This window comes from Hakea prostrata, chromosome 1, assembly GCF_041222555.1.
Source record: "Hakea prostrata isolate BN-2017 chromosome 1, UWA_Hpros_2, whole genome shotgun sequence".
Classification (NCBI taxonomy): domain Eukaryota; kingdom Viridiplantae; phylum Streptophyta; class Magnoliopsida; order Proteales; family Proteaceae; genus Hakea; species Hakea prostrata.
The window spans coordinates 62,488,050-62,500,387 of NC_142600.1; the positions used below are offsets into that span (position 1 = coordinate 62,488,050).

The 12,338-nt window shown below is 40.8% G+C and overlaps 1 protein-coding gene across 1 annotated transcript; it reads right to left on the reverse strand.

Annotated features, from left to right (window-relative positions):
* Positions 1 to 10,680: 10,680 nt before the first annotated feature.
* On the reverse strand, positions 10,681 to 11,232 carry LOC149029329 (oleosin L-like). Its single transcript, XM_089142955.1, has one exon. The coding sequence runs from the start codon at positions 11,230 to 11,232 to the stop codon at positions 10,681 to 10,683; it is 552 nt and encodes a 183-aa protein (XP_088999081.1).
* Positions 11,233 to 12,338: the final 1,106 nt, after the last annotated feature.

The window sequence follows — 12,338 nt, forward strand, 5'->3', positions numbered from 1 at the left end:
CAGTAAGATGTGGGATTGGGTACCAAAGTGTGACATCCATAGAATGGGGTTGACGCAAATCAGGCACCAGGTCACTATGTGAGGATTTGATCCGATGACAAAACCATAGGCATGCTCTTAAGTGAGCAACGCCAAACTGCGAAAGCAAAACTAATTGTGCACGCCAGAACTTGTTAACAATGCTTCCGCATCAACCTTTGGATCCAAATGGGCTCAAGAATAAAGAGGAGGGGGTTGGCTATGAGATGAAGCAAGAATAGCTGACTAAAAAACTGTACAAAGAAACTGCATAAGAACCTTCATTACTTGAGAATGCAGTAACAGGGTCTCATTTGCCTTTGTTTAACCACATCGATCCAGAAATCCTCCAAAAAAACATGCTAGAGGCCTCTACTCTTAGGAGACAAATGGACAGAAACTGCACCAAACCAATGCTACACATAAAATAAGAACAACAGGATCGAGGCATGCACATATAATAAAAAAAGAAGCAATACCTGTACTGCTTGGAGTCCGGAGCGTCTCTAAGTAAAAGAGCTTGTCCCACTGTTATGATCCATGATGGTAAAGGGGTAGCCACAGAGGACTCTAGATGGAATATCACTCCTGGCACATAGAAGCTCCTAGAAGGCTTTCTAAAAGGGTAGGGCGAACTCCTGCATACCTCAAGGAATATACTCGGTAGTCCAAGAATGTGATAGTTGTTATGTTTGGTTCATTGCTATTTACTGTTATGCTGTTTGTCTTTGTTATTTGGTGTTTGGGAAATCAATTTGCTGTAACTGTCTTGTTATAGTATAAAAGGCATCCCAGCAATGAGAGGAAAGAAGATTAATTTTCCCTCAATTATCTCTACTTCTCCTTTTTTTAGGCTCTGTTCTTATTCTCTCGGCTTTTTCTTAAGAAATCCCTGCTCATCTCTAGAAGAATCATAACAGTGGTCCGACCTGCCAGATCCGACAATGGCAGAGAATACTCGTCTTAGGCAATTGGACGAAGCTGTAAAGGGTTTAAGTAATGCATCTACCACTCAAGGGCATCAGTTAACAGAACTCTAGCAAGGAATAGAAGATCAGAAGGCTGCTTTCACTGCCTTGGCTGTGGAACTCACCACTCTTTCAAGCCGAGTGGAACAATTTATGAGATCTTCATCCTCTCCACAATCAGCCGAAGTCACCACGCCCTTGAGCTCTGCAACAACAGCGACAATTCCTTTGTTCCCTATTCAACCTAATCTTGGAACGATCCAAACGAGGGCCACACGACTTGATTTTCCTCGGTTTAACGGAGCTGAACCTGATGATTGGATGTTCAAGGCTGAAGGATTCTTCTAGTATCATTCCACTAGAGAAGAGCAGAAGCAATTACTCTCTCGGTTCCACATGGATGGAGTTGCTTCCCATTGGTTTCAATGGATGCAAAATGCTGGACAATTAACGACATGGGCAGCTTTCACTCGAGCTCTGATAACTCGATTCGGACCTTCATCGTTCGATGAACCCCATCGAGCCATTTTGAAATTAACACAAATTACCTTTGTCAGTGAATATCAAGCGAGATTCGAGGAATTAGCTAACCGAATCACAGGTTTACCTCCCATCTTTCTCATCAACTGTTTTATCTCAGGCCTCAAAACAGAGATTCGACAGTCGTAGCTTCTCGTTCAGCAGATATGGCAGACGTCGTAGGTATGGCCAAATTAATTGAAAGCAAGTTACAGGAAGCAAGGAGAGGACCAATACGAGCCATTCCTATCTCCAGTCGTCCACCGCTGTTACCAAACCCACCTGCCAAGCTAATTACCTTGCTAGCTACTCTGTCTTCCTCATTACATATCAAACGATTGACTCCGGCAGAGATGCAGTCAAGATGTGAGAGAGGGTTGTGTTTTAATTGCAAAGAGAGGTTTTCCCCAGGGCATCGCTGCAAGACTCGACAACTGCTCTTGTTGGAATTTGACGACGTAGGGGAACCACCTAGAAATGCAGATCTGTCAACGGAGGAAGTTGTAGAAGCCATCACGGTAGAGGAGATACCCGTTACCACAGAGCTATCCTACCATTCACTCACCGGTGCAAACTCAACCACTACATTGCAATTCATCGGTAGCGTTAATGGAGTCCATATTCAGGTTCTTGTGGACGAAGACAGCACACACAACTTCGTGCAAGGACATGTCGATGAAAGTTAGGGTTACCAATAGTCATCAACGGCAGTAAACGTTTTGGTGGGAGATGGCAGCAAACTCAGTTGTGAAGGCTTGATCAGGAATCTTCATCTTAAGGTACAAGGGCATTTAATTATTATTGATGCTTATGTTTTACCTGTATTTGGGGCGGATATTGTATTGGGGTATAGTGGATGGCTAAGTTGGGCCCTATAGTATTTGATTGTAGCTAGCTTACCTTACAATTCTTGGATATGGGCTGATAAATTTTACTTCAGGGAGAGGGAAGGGAAGGCCCAACCCAGTTAGATGTTCGGTCCTTGAGGCGTCTAATTGAAGAGCAGCATTATGCTACTTTTTTAAAATTAGACTTGCAACTTCAGAAGGCCCAGTCCATTTCAACAGTTGAACCTGAGCTTCAATTCATATTGGATCATTTTCAAGATGTTTTTAAAGAACCTACGGGGCTTCCTCCACCTAGGGCCCAAGACCACTCCATCCATTTACAACCAGGGGCCAGCCCAGTAAATGTGAGACCTTATAGGTATCCCCATTTTCAAAAAAAAATGAGATCAAAAGACAGGTGACTAGTATGCTAGCTAATGGGATCATACAGCCAAGTATAAGCCTGTTCTCATCCCCGGTATTGCTCGTCAAGAAAAGGGATGGTACTTGGAGATTTTGCGTCAACTATCGCACATTGAACGCCATTACGGTCAAAGACAAATTTCCAATACCTACTCTTGAGGAGCTCTTTGATGAGCTACATGGGGCACAATATTTTTCCAAGCTGGATTTGCGGTCTGGTTATCAGCAAGTAAGGGTGCGAAAGCAACGTGTGGACAAAACGGCCTTTAGAACCCACGATGGTCACTATGAGTTTCTTGTGATGCCATTCATGCTCACAAACACACCCTCAACTTTCTAGGCTATGATGAATAATGTGTTAAAGGCCCATTTACGAAAATTTGTATTAGTTTTCTTTGATGACTTGTTGATCTACAGTTTTAGTTGGGCTAACCACTTGAAGCATTAACAAATTGTGTTGGGCCTACTCCGAGTCCATCAACTTTATGCTAAAATGAGAAAATGCTTGTTTGGGAGGAAAGAAGTGGAATACTTGGGGCACATTGTCTCAGCCCGTGGGCTGGAAATGGACCAAGAAAAAATCAAGGCAATCTTAGAGTGGCCCATTCCAAGGACCATCAAGGAAATCAGGAGGATTTTTAGGACTAACGGGTATTATCGCAGGTTTGTGAAAGCTTATGCAAAGGTGGCAGCTCCATTAACGGAATTACTAAAAAAGGGGGATTTTAATTGGAACCCTACAGAGCAGAGGGCGTTTCACAATTTAAAACAACGATTAACTCAAGCTCCTGTATTGATGCTGCCAGACTTCTCCAAGGCTTTTACGGTGGAGACGGATGCCTCCGGTGTCGGTGTTGGAGTTGTGCTTACACAAGAAGGGCATTCTATTGCCTTCTACAGCAAAAAGCTCTCTCCTCGGTTGCAAGCTACATCAACCTACAGTAAAGAAATGCTTGTCATCACCCTTGTTGTAGCACGATGGCTCCAGTATCTTCTCAGTCGGCGGTTCTACATTCTTACGGATCAACGGAGTTTAAAGGAGCTTCAAACCCAAATTATTCAGACTCCTGAGCAACAGATCTGGCTTGTCAAGTTGTTAGGGTTCGATTTTGAGATCCGTTACAAACCAAGAAAGGAAAATCAAGCAGCCGACTCTCTCTCTCTCTCGTCCATGAAGCATCACTTGCTGTTCTGCTCTCACAATTGCCCCAACTCCCTCCTTTTTGGGAAGGTTTAAAGAAGTAGGTTGCTGCCTCAGTGGAGCTTAAAAAAATAATTTTGGTGATCTCGGATGGGTCTGACTGTTCCTCAGAATATAAATTTCGAGATGGACTTTTGTATCACAACCAAAGGTTAGTCCTGCCATCTGATTCTCAGTACAAATCCTATTTTTTACAGCAATTCCATGATTCTTTGATCGGAGGCCATTCGGGGCATTTACGAACCTTGAAGAGAATCAGTTCAAATGTGACCTAGAAGGGAATCCATCGAGATGTCAAAGCGTCATGAATGCTCAGTTTGTCAGCAAAACAAAATTCAAAACACCTTGTACTATCTAGCCCTATTCTAACCCTGACCCTAACCCGGATCCATTGTTGTATTCAGGTCCGAAGACCCGAAGCGGTGGTAGAAGAGACCTATGGACCATTTTGATTGATGATCATGATTCGGAGACTGAGCCTATGGACATTGATGATGATACCCCTTGCTTAAATGCATTATCAGTGTTTAAGGAAAGTCTGCGCATCGGAGAAGATTAATCTCGTTGATGTACCTAATGACCTCCTATGCGCAATCCAAAGGTAATCCCCGAAACTAGACTTCTTGATTGAATTGTGGAAGAAAACCTCACTCAAATTGACCTTGTATAGCCTTTCAAATCCCTACTTGAAGTTGCTGAACTAAACCTGTTTTTCTGCTGAGAAACATTTTGGTCGATACCATCGACCAAAGTTTCCCAGTCTGCCAAGTTAAAGATTCCATGGAATATTCCTATTCTATTTATTATGACCTCGAGCCTTGAGCCTTGTGCAATCATTTTTCTCACCTGAAATCGTGGGGAGAGCTTCCCAAGGCACCTCCTTGGCTAATGTGAAGGGCACCTCATCAAAAATTCATTGTTAAACTATTGATTCTTGTCTACTTCTTCCACACTAAGGTATGAATCACCATTCCGCTCTCTATCCTACCATTTTCTACTCTTTTCTTTTCCTTTCTTGCTGGTGAGACATTGGAAATGGTGTTGCAACCTTGCAACCAACACTCCAAGTGTCTACACATGATTAGCCTATGAGTTTCTTAGCCATCCATTGATGCTATGCCTCCATCTCATGCCTAGCTTATGTATTCCTCTATTCTTCTATTAACATCATGTCATTTTGTACCAAACTGAGTTGTAGGGCATGTTATGTTCATGTTTATCACTTCTATATGATTCCAATCGAATTTCTATTAGTTCCTCTAACTATTACATGCCATTCCTCATCAATGCAATCAATTCCAACTCATGCCATGATGTTTATCACTTAAACTTGTTAGCTCAAATTGGGGCTTTTTGTTTGGACCATTGGATTGTGTATTTTTTTTGACTTATAGTGTCCTACTACTGTTGTTAAGTGTTCCTCTAAGTTTCAGATTGATCCGAACACCGGAAAACCAATTTAGGATGAAAACACCCAAAATCCATCACTCTTGTCCGAAGGAAATTTTGGTCGATCCTTTTGGTCGATACCATCGACCAAAACCATAGACCAAAGTTGTTGCTAACAGCAACCTTGGCCAGTTTTGATCCAATTGATATCCAATCTTCCTAATTTCTTCTCTAACTTATTATTGATGTTTGTTTAGGGCCTTAACAATTATTTTGGACTATTTCTTGGGACTCTCAATTCATCATCAATTCAACCCAAGGTAAGGATGGTTATCTCCATAAACATATAGATCACCAACTTATGATTTATGTTCTTGTTTATGAATGGAACCTTTTGATTACTTTTAAATCTTTATAAGACTGTTATATATGTGTTAGAACAATAGTATTGACATCTTTATACTCTTGCCATGTTACATTACTGTTCTTGTTTACTTATGTCTATGATGATTCATTTCAATATCATATTTTAACTTTTATGATAAGATGTATTGGATGCATGAAAGATGATGAACTTGAATATGTGATTGCTTACGTATTGACTTGGGATTGGGGAGTGTTCTATTGACACTTCTGTCCTTAGGCATCAGAGGGAATAGTATGGGATGCTCTCCGATGGTGCCTATCGACACTCTCCCGGGTTATTGGATGACATACATAGGACTGTCTAGTTGGTTGGCTAGGTTTATCCTTGTCGTGTCAGACCCGAGTCGGAAGGGCATTGAGACCGAACAACCCGTGGTAGTGTATGGTTGGATGGGCGCTCTAGGCCGGTAACCAATCCGGTAGGGGACATAAACCATGCTACGGATACCTGAAAGGGGCCATTTATTGGTAGAGTTGCATATGGATAGACTTGGGCTCACGGGCACTCAAGACCGGTAACCAATCCGTGAGAGGACGTGAGAGCTTCCCGTTTACTATATGTGGATGACCAATAGGGTTAATGACTCCGAAATTCGGGATTTCGCTGACTCTAGTGTGAAGGATACCGGAAATGATCGCCGGGGGCGAGGAATGGACGTATCTGAATCTGACTTGACCGACTGAGTAGATGACTTGCATTGGGCTAGGCTTTACTGTGACATGCGCCAGTACTTGACCAAATGGTGATGTGAGAGAGTGGTGACCGATCCCCTTACCACGGTTTTGATGACTTTACCGATCTTCCCCAGGCATTCCCAAGATATGGAAATGGGAGAGTGACTGACGACCCAGAGAAGTACGGTGCTATGACTTAAAGCATGTCTACCCTAGAGAATAGCATTCATAGAGTTAGACTCATATTTGCATCATATGTTCCATATTGCATTGCATTATACTATGTTCTGAATGTGTATGATTTCTAATTATGGAATAACTGCCTTGCTGAGTTCTTCGAATTCATTCCTTTTTGTGCAAATGTTTTTAGATTATATTCCAGGTACCGAGGACTACGATGGCACCTCCCTTGAGGCGGACTATGATTCCACATACTACCCTCCGGGTAGTGGCGTCGGTGAGGATCCGTATATTAGAGCCGAGGAGGATTACTATCCGCACCAGGGTTAGCCCCACAGTTGTGCGGGAGCGGCAGCGTTGGGTTTACTTCATCCGTACTGTTGAGGAGACCACTATTAGTATAGAAGAAACCCTAGTGTAGTGCCCCATTTCCCCGGTGTGTTTATGGAGTATACGAGCCTGAAATTAACATGTATTTGGATTCTTCTGGTGATACTTGGACATGTACTTAACTTCTTTTACTTTCCGCTGCTTTGAGAGAGTAGTTACCACACCTTCTCTCCCTGATATGATTTTGACCACATTCTGATATTATCTATCTTCTGCACTCTAATATATATTTAATCCTATCTTATACATATTGTTTAGTATTAATTGTTTTTACCATTGATTATTACTGTTCATGATTATGTTACCGTGTATGTGGGAGGCATGGACCTCAGATCATTGATCCTTGGACTGTGGATCACATCCCGGGTATTCCAAATGGGGTACCGGCTGGGTGGATGTGACACACCTCCCCTATTGGCTTACTACAACCCCTACCAATTCCACAACAGGTCTGGGAGGATATTTTACTCGACTTCATTACTGGATTACCCACGTCTAACGAAAAGGTAGCCATAATAGTGGTGGTTGATCGATTAACAAAATAAGACCATTTCTGTTCACTAACTCCAGGGTATACCAGCCACCGTGTAGCTGAAGTATTTGTTCAAGAGGTGCTGAAGTTACATGGAGTACCTAAGTCCATCATCAGCGACCGAGATCCCTTATTTTTAAGCGGATTTTGGAAGGAACCTAACTGATTGCAGGGGACTACATTGGTTCTCAGCACTGTACCACCCTCAGACAGATGGCCAAACTGAGGTTCTTAACAAATGTTTAGAGATGTATTTGCGCAGTTTCATTTCTAACAATCCGAAGCAATGGGCGCGACTTCTACCATGGGCAGAATTGTGGTATAACACTTCCCATCATACTGCAATTGGGATGACACCCTTTCAAGCTCTATATGGGCATCTACCTCCAACCTTGAACATGTACATTTCTGGCACTATGCAAGATGCTGCTGTAGAGGAAGAATTGGTTGATCGCAATCGACTCTTAGGAGACTTGAAGACCAATCTCCAGCAAGCTCAATCGAGGATGAAAACTAATGCTGACACACGACGATCTGAGCGTACACTGGTAGTGGGTGATTGGTCATATGTTAAATTACAGCCCTATAAACAAACTTCTGTTGCCCAGTGTTTACATCCCAAAATGTCTTGACGGTACTTTGGTCCATTTCAAATCTTGGAACGCATAGGCCAGGTTGTTTATCGCCTTGCTCTACCGGAGTCCTCACAAATACATTCAGTTTTTCATGTGAGTTTGTTGAAGCAACACTATGGGCCACCTCGGTAGGAAGTTCTTGTTACTCACCTACCCCCAACTCACCCAATCCCTGTGGCTATTCTACAGACTCGAACTATTATGCATGATCAGGGACAGAAGCTCCAATTGTTGGTCCAGTGGGAAGGCTACCCAATGGAGGATGCCACCTGAGAAGATGGCTTAATCTTTCACAATCAGTTTCCAACTTACAACCTTGAGGACAAGGTTGATCTTCCAGACAGTGACAATATTATGATCCATAATGGTAAAGGGGTAGCCACAAAGGACTCTAGGTGGAATATCACTCCTGGCACAATAGAAGCTCCTAGAAGGCTTTCTAAAAGGGTAGGGCGAACTTTGGCATACCTCAAGGAATATACTCGGTAGTCCAAGAGTGTCAATCATTGCTATTTTCTGTTATGCTGTTTGTCTTCCTGTCACCGTCTTGTAGTGTAAAAGGCATCCCAGCAATGAGAGGAAAGAAGATTAATTTTCCCTCAATTATTTTTCGTGAGACCTCGAGTCCAGATGTGGTGCAAAATTAAAAGAATATGAGTTCAATGAAGGTTTTTTTATTTTTTGGCCGGACTTTTTACTGGAAAAGTGCTCAGATGTCAACCTAGGCTGCATCAACTCTCCATTTAGTTCATCTACATCGACTAATCAACAAGGATCTCATGATTTTGATGCCATTCTTGAAAGAGGATTATTTCTCTAATTAATTTATTTTTCGAATTATTTTGTAAGAAATTAAGATAATATTGGTGTATTTCATGTTTTATAGGTCTACACATTTCCATTTCTTCAACATTTCAGTTTACATTTCAACTTCAAACTTAGGTTAAGTGTATATCTCACAAGTTATGTCACCACCATGTTTAAAAGGCCCAAAATAGACTTAGATACCAAATTCCAACAAAACTTGAGGCCTAAAACATATCAAAATAGGCCCTCAAGTAGATCTTACACTGATCAAAAGAAAATTTTGAATGGAAAAATTACAAGATCTCAATCATTTAGCTGGCTGAGTTCTAGATTGTACACTGATCAAAAGAAAAGAGCTGATTAAGCCAAGTTTTCTTCCTTTCCATTGGGTATTTGTAGGGGTGTCAATTTTCAACCCAAACCGTTAAAACCGGACCGAACCAGCCTGTTATAGCCCGAACCGGCCCGAACCGATCCTTAATTGGCCGTAATTGGGCTGAGGGTCCTCAGTCCGAACGGTTTCGAGCTGGCCCGGCCCAGCCCGTGTGCGACCCGTCAGCCCGTTAGTCTTTACATAAATAAAATTAAAATATTAAATGTAATTAAATTTTGTTTGGAATTGTTTAAATGTAATTAATGATCCATGAATTTCGGTGTTTGAGACGTTGAGACTCGAGTTTGAGTAGTTGAGAGTTGCTTAAGTTTTAAGTTTTAACTTTTTAATTTTCAAATTTCATTTAGTTTTATTATTTTAAAATTTAAAAGTCTTAATTGATAACTCTTAACTCTTAAAGTCTTAATCTTAATCGTTAACTTTTTAATTTTCAAATTTCATTTAGTTTTATTATTTTAAAATTTAAAAGTCTTAATTGATAACTCTTAACTCTTAAGTCTTAATATTAATCGTTAACTTTTTAATTTTCAAATTTCATTTAGTTTTATTATTTTAAAATTTAAGATTAGTTTCAGTTTCAGACTTTCAGTCTTTAACATTTTCGCTTTTGTGAAATCAGGTATCAGGATTTAAAATTTCATTTTCACCGTTTCATTTCCAAACCGTTAGTCAACCCGAACCCAAACCGCACCAAACCGAAACCGCACCGAAACCGTTATCTTTTAAATGGGCTGGTTTGAGCTGGGGATTTTTCAGCCCGAAACCGTTAAGCCCGACCCGAAACCGCTCCAAACCGCACCGTTGACACCCCTAGGTATTTGGTATGCCAAAAAAAAGAAGAAAAAAAAATACTATACAAAATATATATATTTTTTTAATGTCAACTTTCTAAAATTTAAAAAATAGTTTTACTACCATAATGAAGAAAAAAAACAATAGAATTTATATTAAATTATAAGTTAAAAATATGAAACCTTCTTATATAACTAACCAGCTAATATTCTCATAGGTAATTACAAATTAAACTTTTTATTAATTTAACCGAATTTGATGGACATACATATCCAACATAATACATACTATACGCTCCCATTAGGAGAGTTTTATTATTAGAAAAAGCAAAAGAAACCACCCCGCGACCAGTAAGAAATGCATACCCATGGAAACACCAATTACAGAAGACATAAAGGAAAGGAAGACCCTTGGAAATTAAACAAAAGCTAAACTATGAAGCAGATCGGACTCCAGTTGGTGATGGAGGAGAGGCATTTGGGTTGGTTTGAAAGGGCAGAGAGCTTAAGAAGCTGCTACAGCAACCGGGTGGTACTGGTCCGGTCGATCCTTCACGTCCCTGACTACTCTACCAGTCAGCTTAGAGCTTCCATAGTCGAGTTGGTCCGAAGCAGGTGGACTTCCACTCCTAACGTACTTGTATATCCATGACAACACCGTCAGCGCAGCCACCCCGAGCCCACCCGAAGTCAGGAACCCAGTTATCAGAAGGCACACTGTTATCGCCGCCGGCACAAGCACTGGGCTGAAAATCAACCCAACCGGCGCCGCCACCGCCAGTCCTATCAAAGTCGCCGCCAGTGTCAGACCTGAAAGCACCAAAAGAGAGCCTCCCACGGCAACAGCGGTGGCCACCTTGGCCACACTTCGAGTCCCTGGCTTTTGTTGTTGGTAGGGCTGGCCAAGCTGGTAGCGATAGTCACCCAATACCAATGGAACACCACCTAGCTGGTATCCCGGACGATCACCCATTGCACTACCACCACCACCACCACGATGCTGATCACCCACTGCACCACCACCTTGCTGGTGCTGCTGCTGCCTAGGATCCGCCATTAGAGTACAAAAGGGTAAGAATTGAAGATGGAAATGGTGAAGCGAATTTGGGAGAGGAGATGATTGAGCCACAGTTAGAGAATATTTGTGTTGATGTGTGTTGCATATAAAGAGGAGAAGGGTGACACGTCGGGTAGCAAATGTGGGAAAGGAGATGTTACGTGTTTAGGAGGTCTCATGCAAGGTATTTTGCATGAACACCTGGTCTCTCAGCTATTTGAAAACGTGCATGGTTGTTGTGTTGTTTATGTATCAGCGACACTTCGCGACAAAATTGATACTGTTACAGACTTACAGTAACCATTACCTTGTCCTCGGTTAATGATTTAGTGGCTCTTTGGTGTTCGGTTAATAATTTATGGTTGATTTTATACTATTTGGGAAATTTTCAGCATTATCCCGTAAAATAAATATTTTCTCCTGAGTTATGCGCGCTTTATCAGTGAAAGCAATTTTACAAACACTATTGAGCTAGTTTTAATGGTTTTAACATTTTCTCAAGATTTGAATGAAAGAAGATGGAGAAGAAGAGGAAAATAAAAAAATATTAGTAATCATGCAAGATGATGCAAGAATTGAAAAGTTTTTTTTTTGGTAAGAAATTGAAAAGTTGAGGAAGACCAAAAGGTTACAGGTTCAAGGACATTTATGTCTTTTTGAAAAAATTAATTTACTTACATTAACATTAGTACTTAAATGAGATTTCCTAACCACAGAAATGACATTAATATATATATATATATATATATATATATATATATATATATATATATATATATATATATATATATATATATATATATATATATATATATATATATATATATATATATATATATATGTCGATATGAAATATTTAATTCTTCCCCAACTTATTACACATTACACAAGAATTGATTAGTTTCTCGTTGTGTTGTTCAAAAGAATATAAGCTTCCTAGTTCGTTCTTGGTCTAGATTTGGTTCAAACAAGGGTGAGAGTGGGTCATCTCTAAATACGGGAAGCCACCTCTAATGATTAAGTTAGTTAAGGTGAAGAATCCAGGGTCTTCCCCTTGAGGAGTAAATGCTCCAGAGGATGGAGAGGATAATATTTTTCTGAAATAA

What these genes read in the sequence shown, in the direction of transcription:
- LOC149029329 (XM_089142955.1), bottom strand. Translation starts at nt 11,232, where the DNA reads ATGGCGGATCCTAGGCAGCAGCAGCACCAGCAAGGTGGTGGTGCAGTG.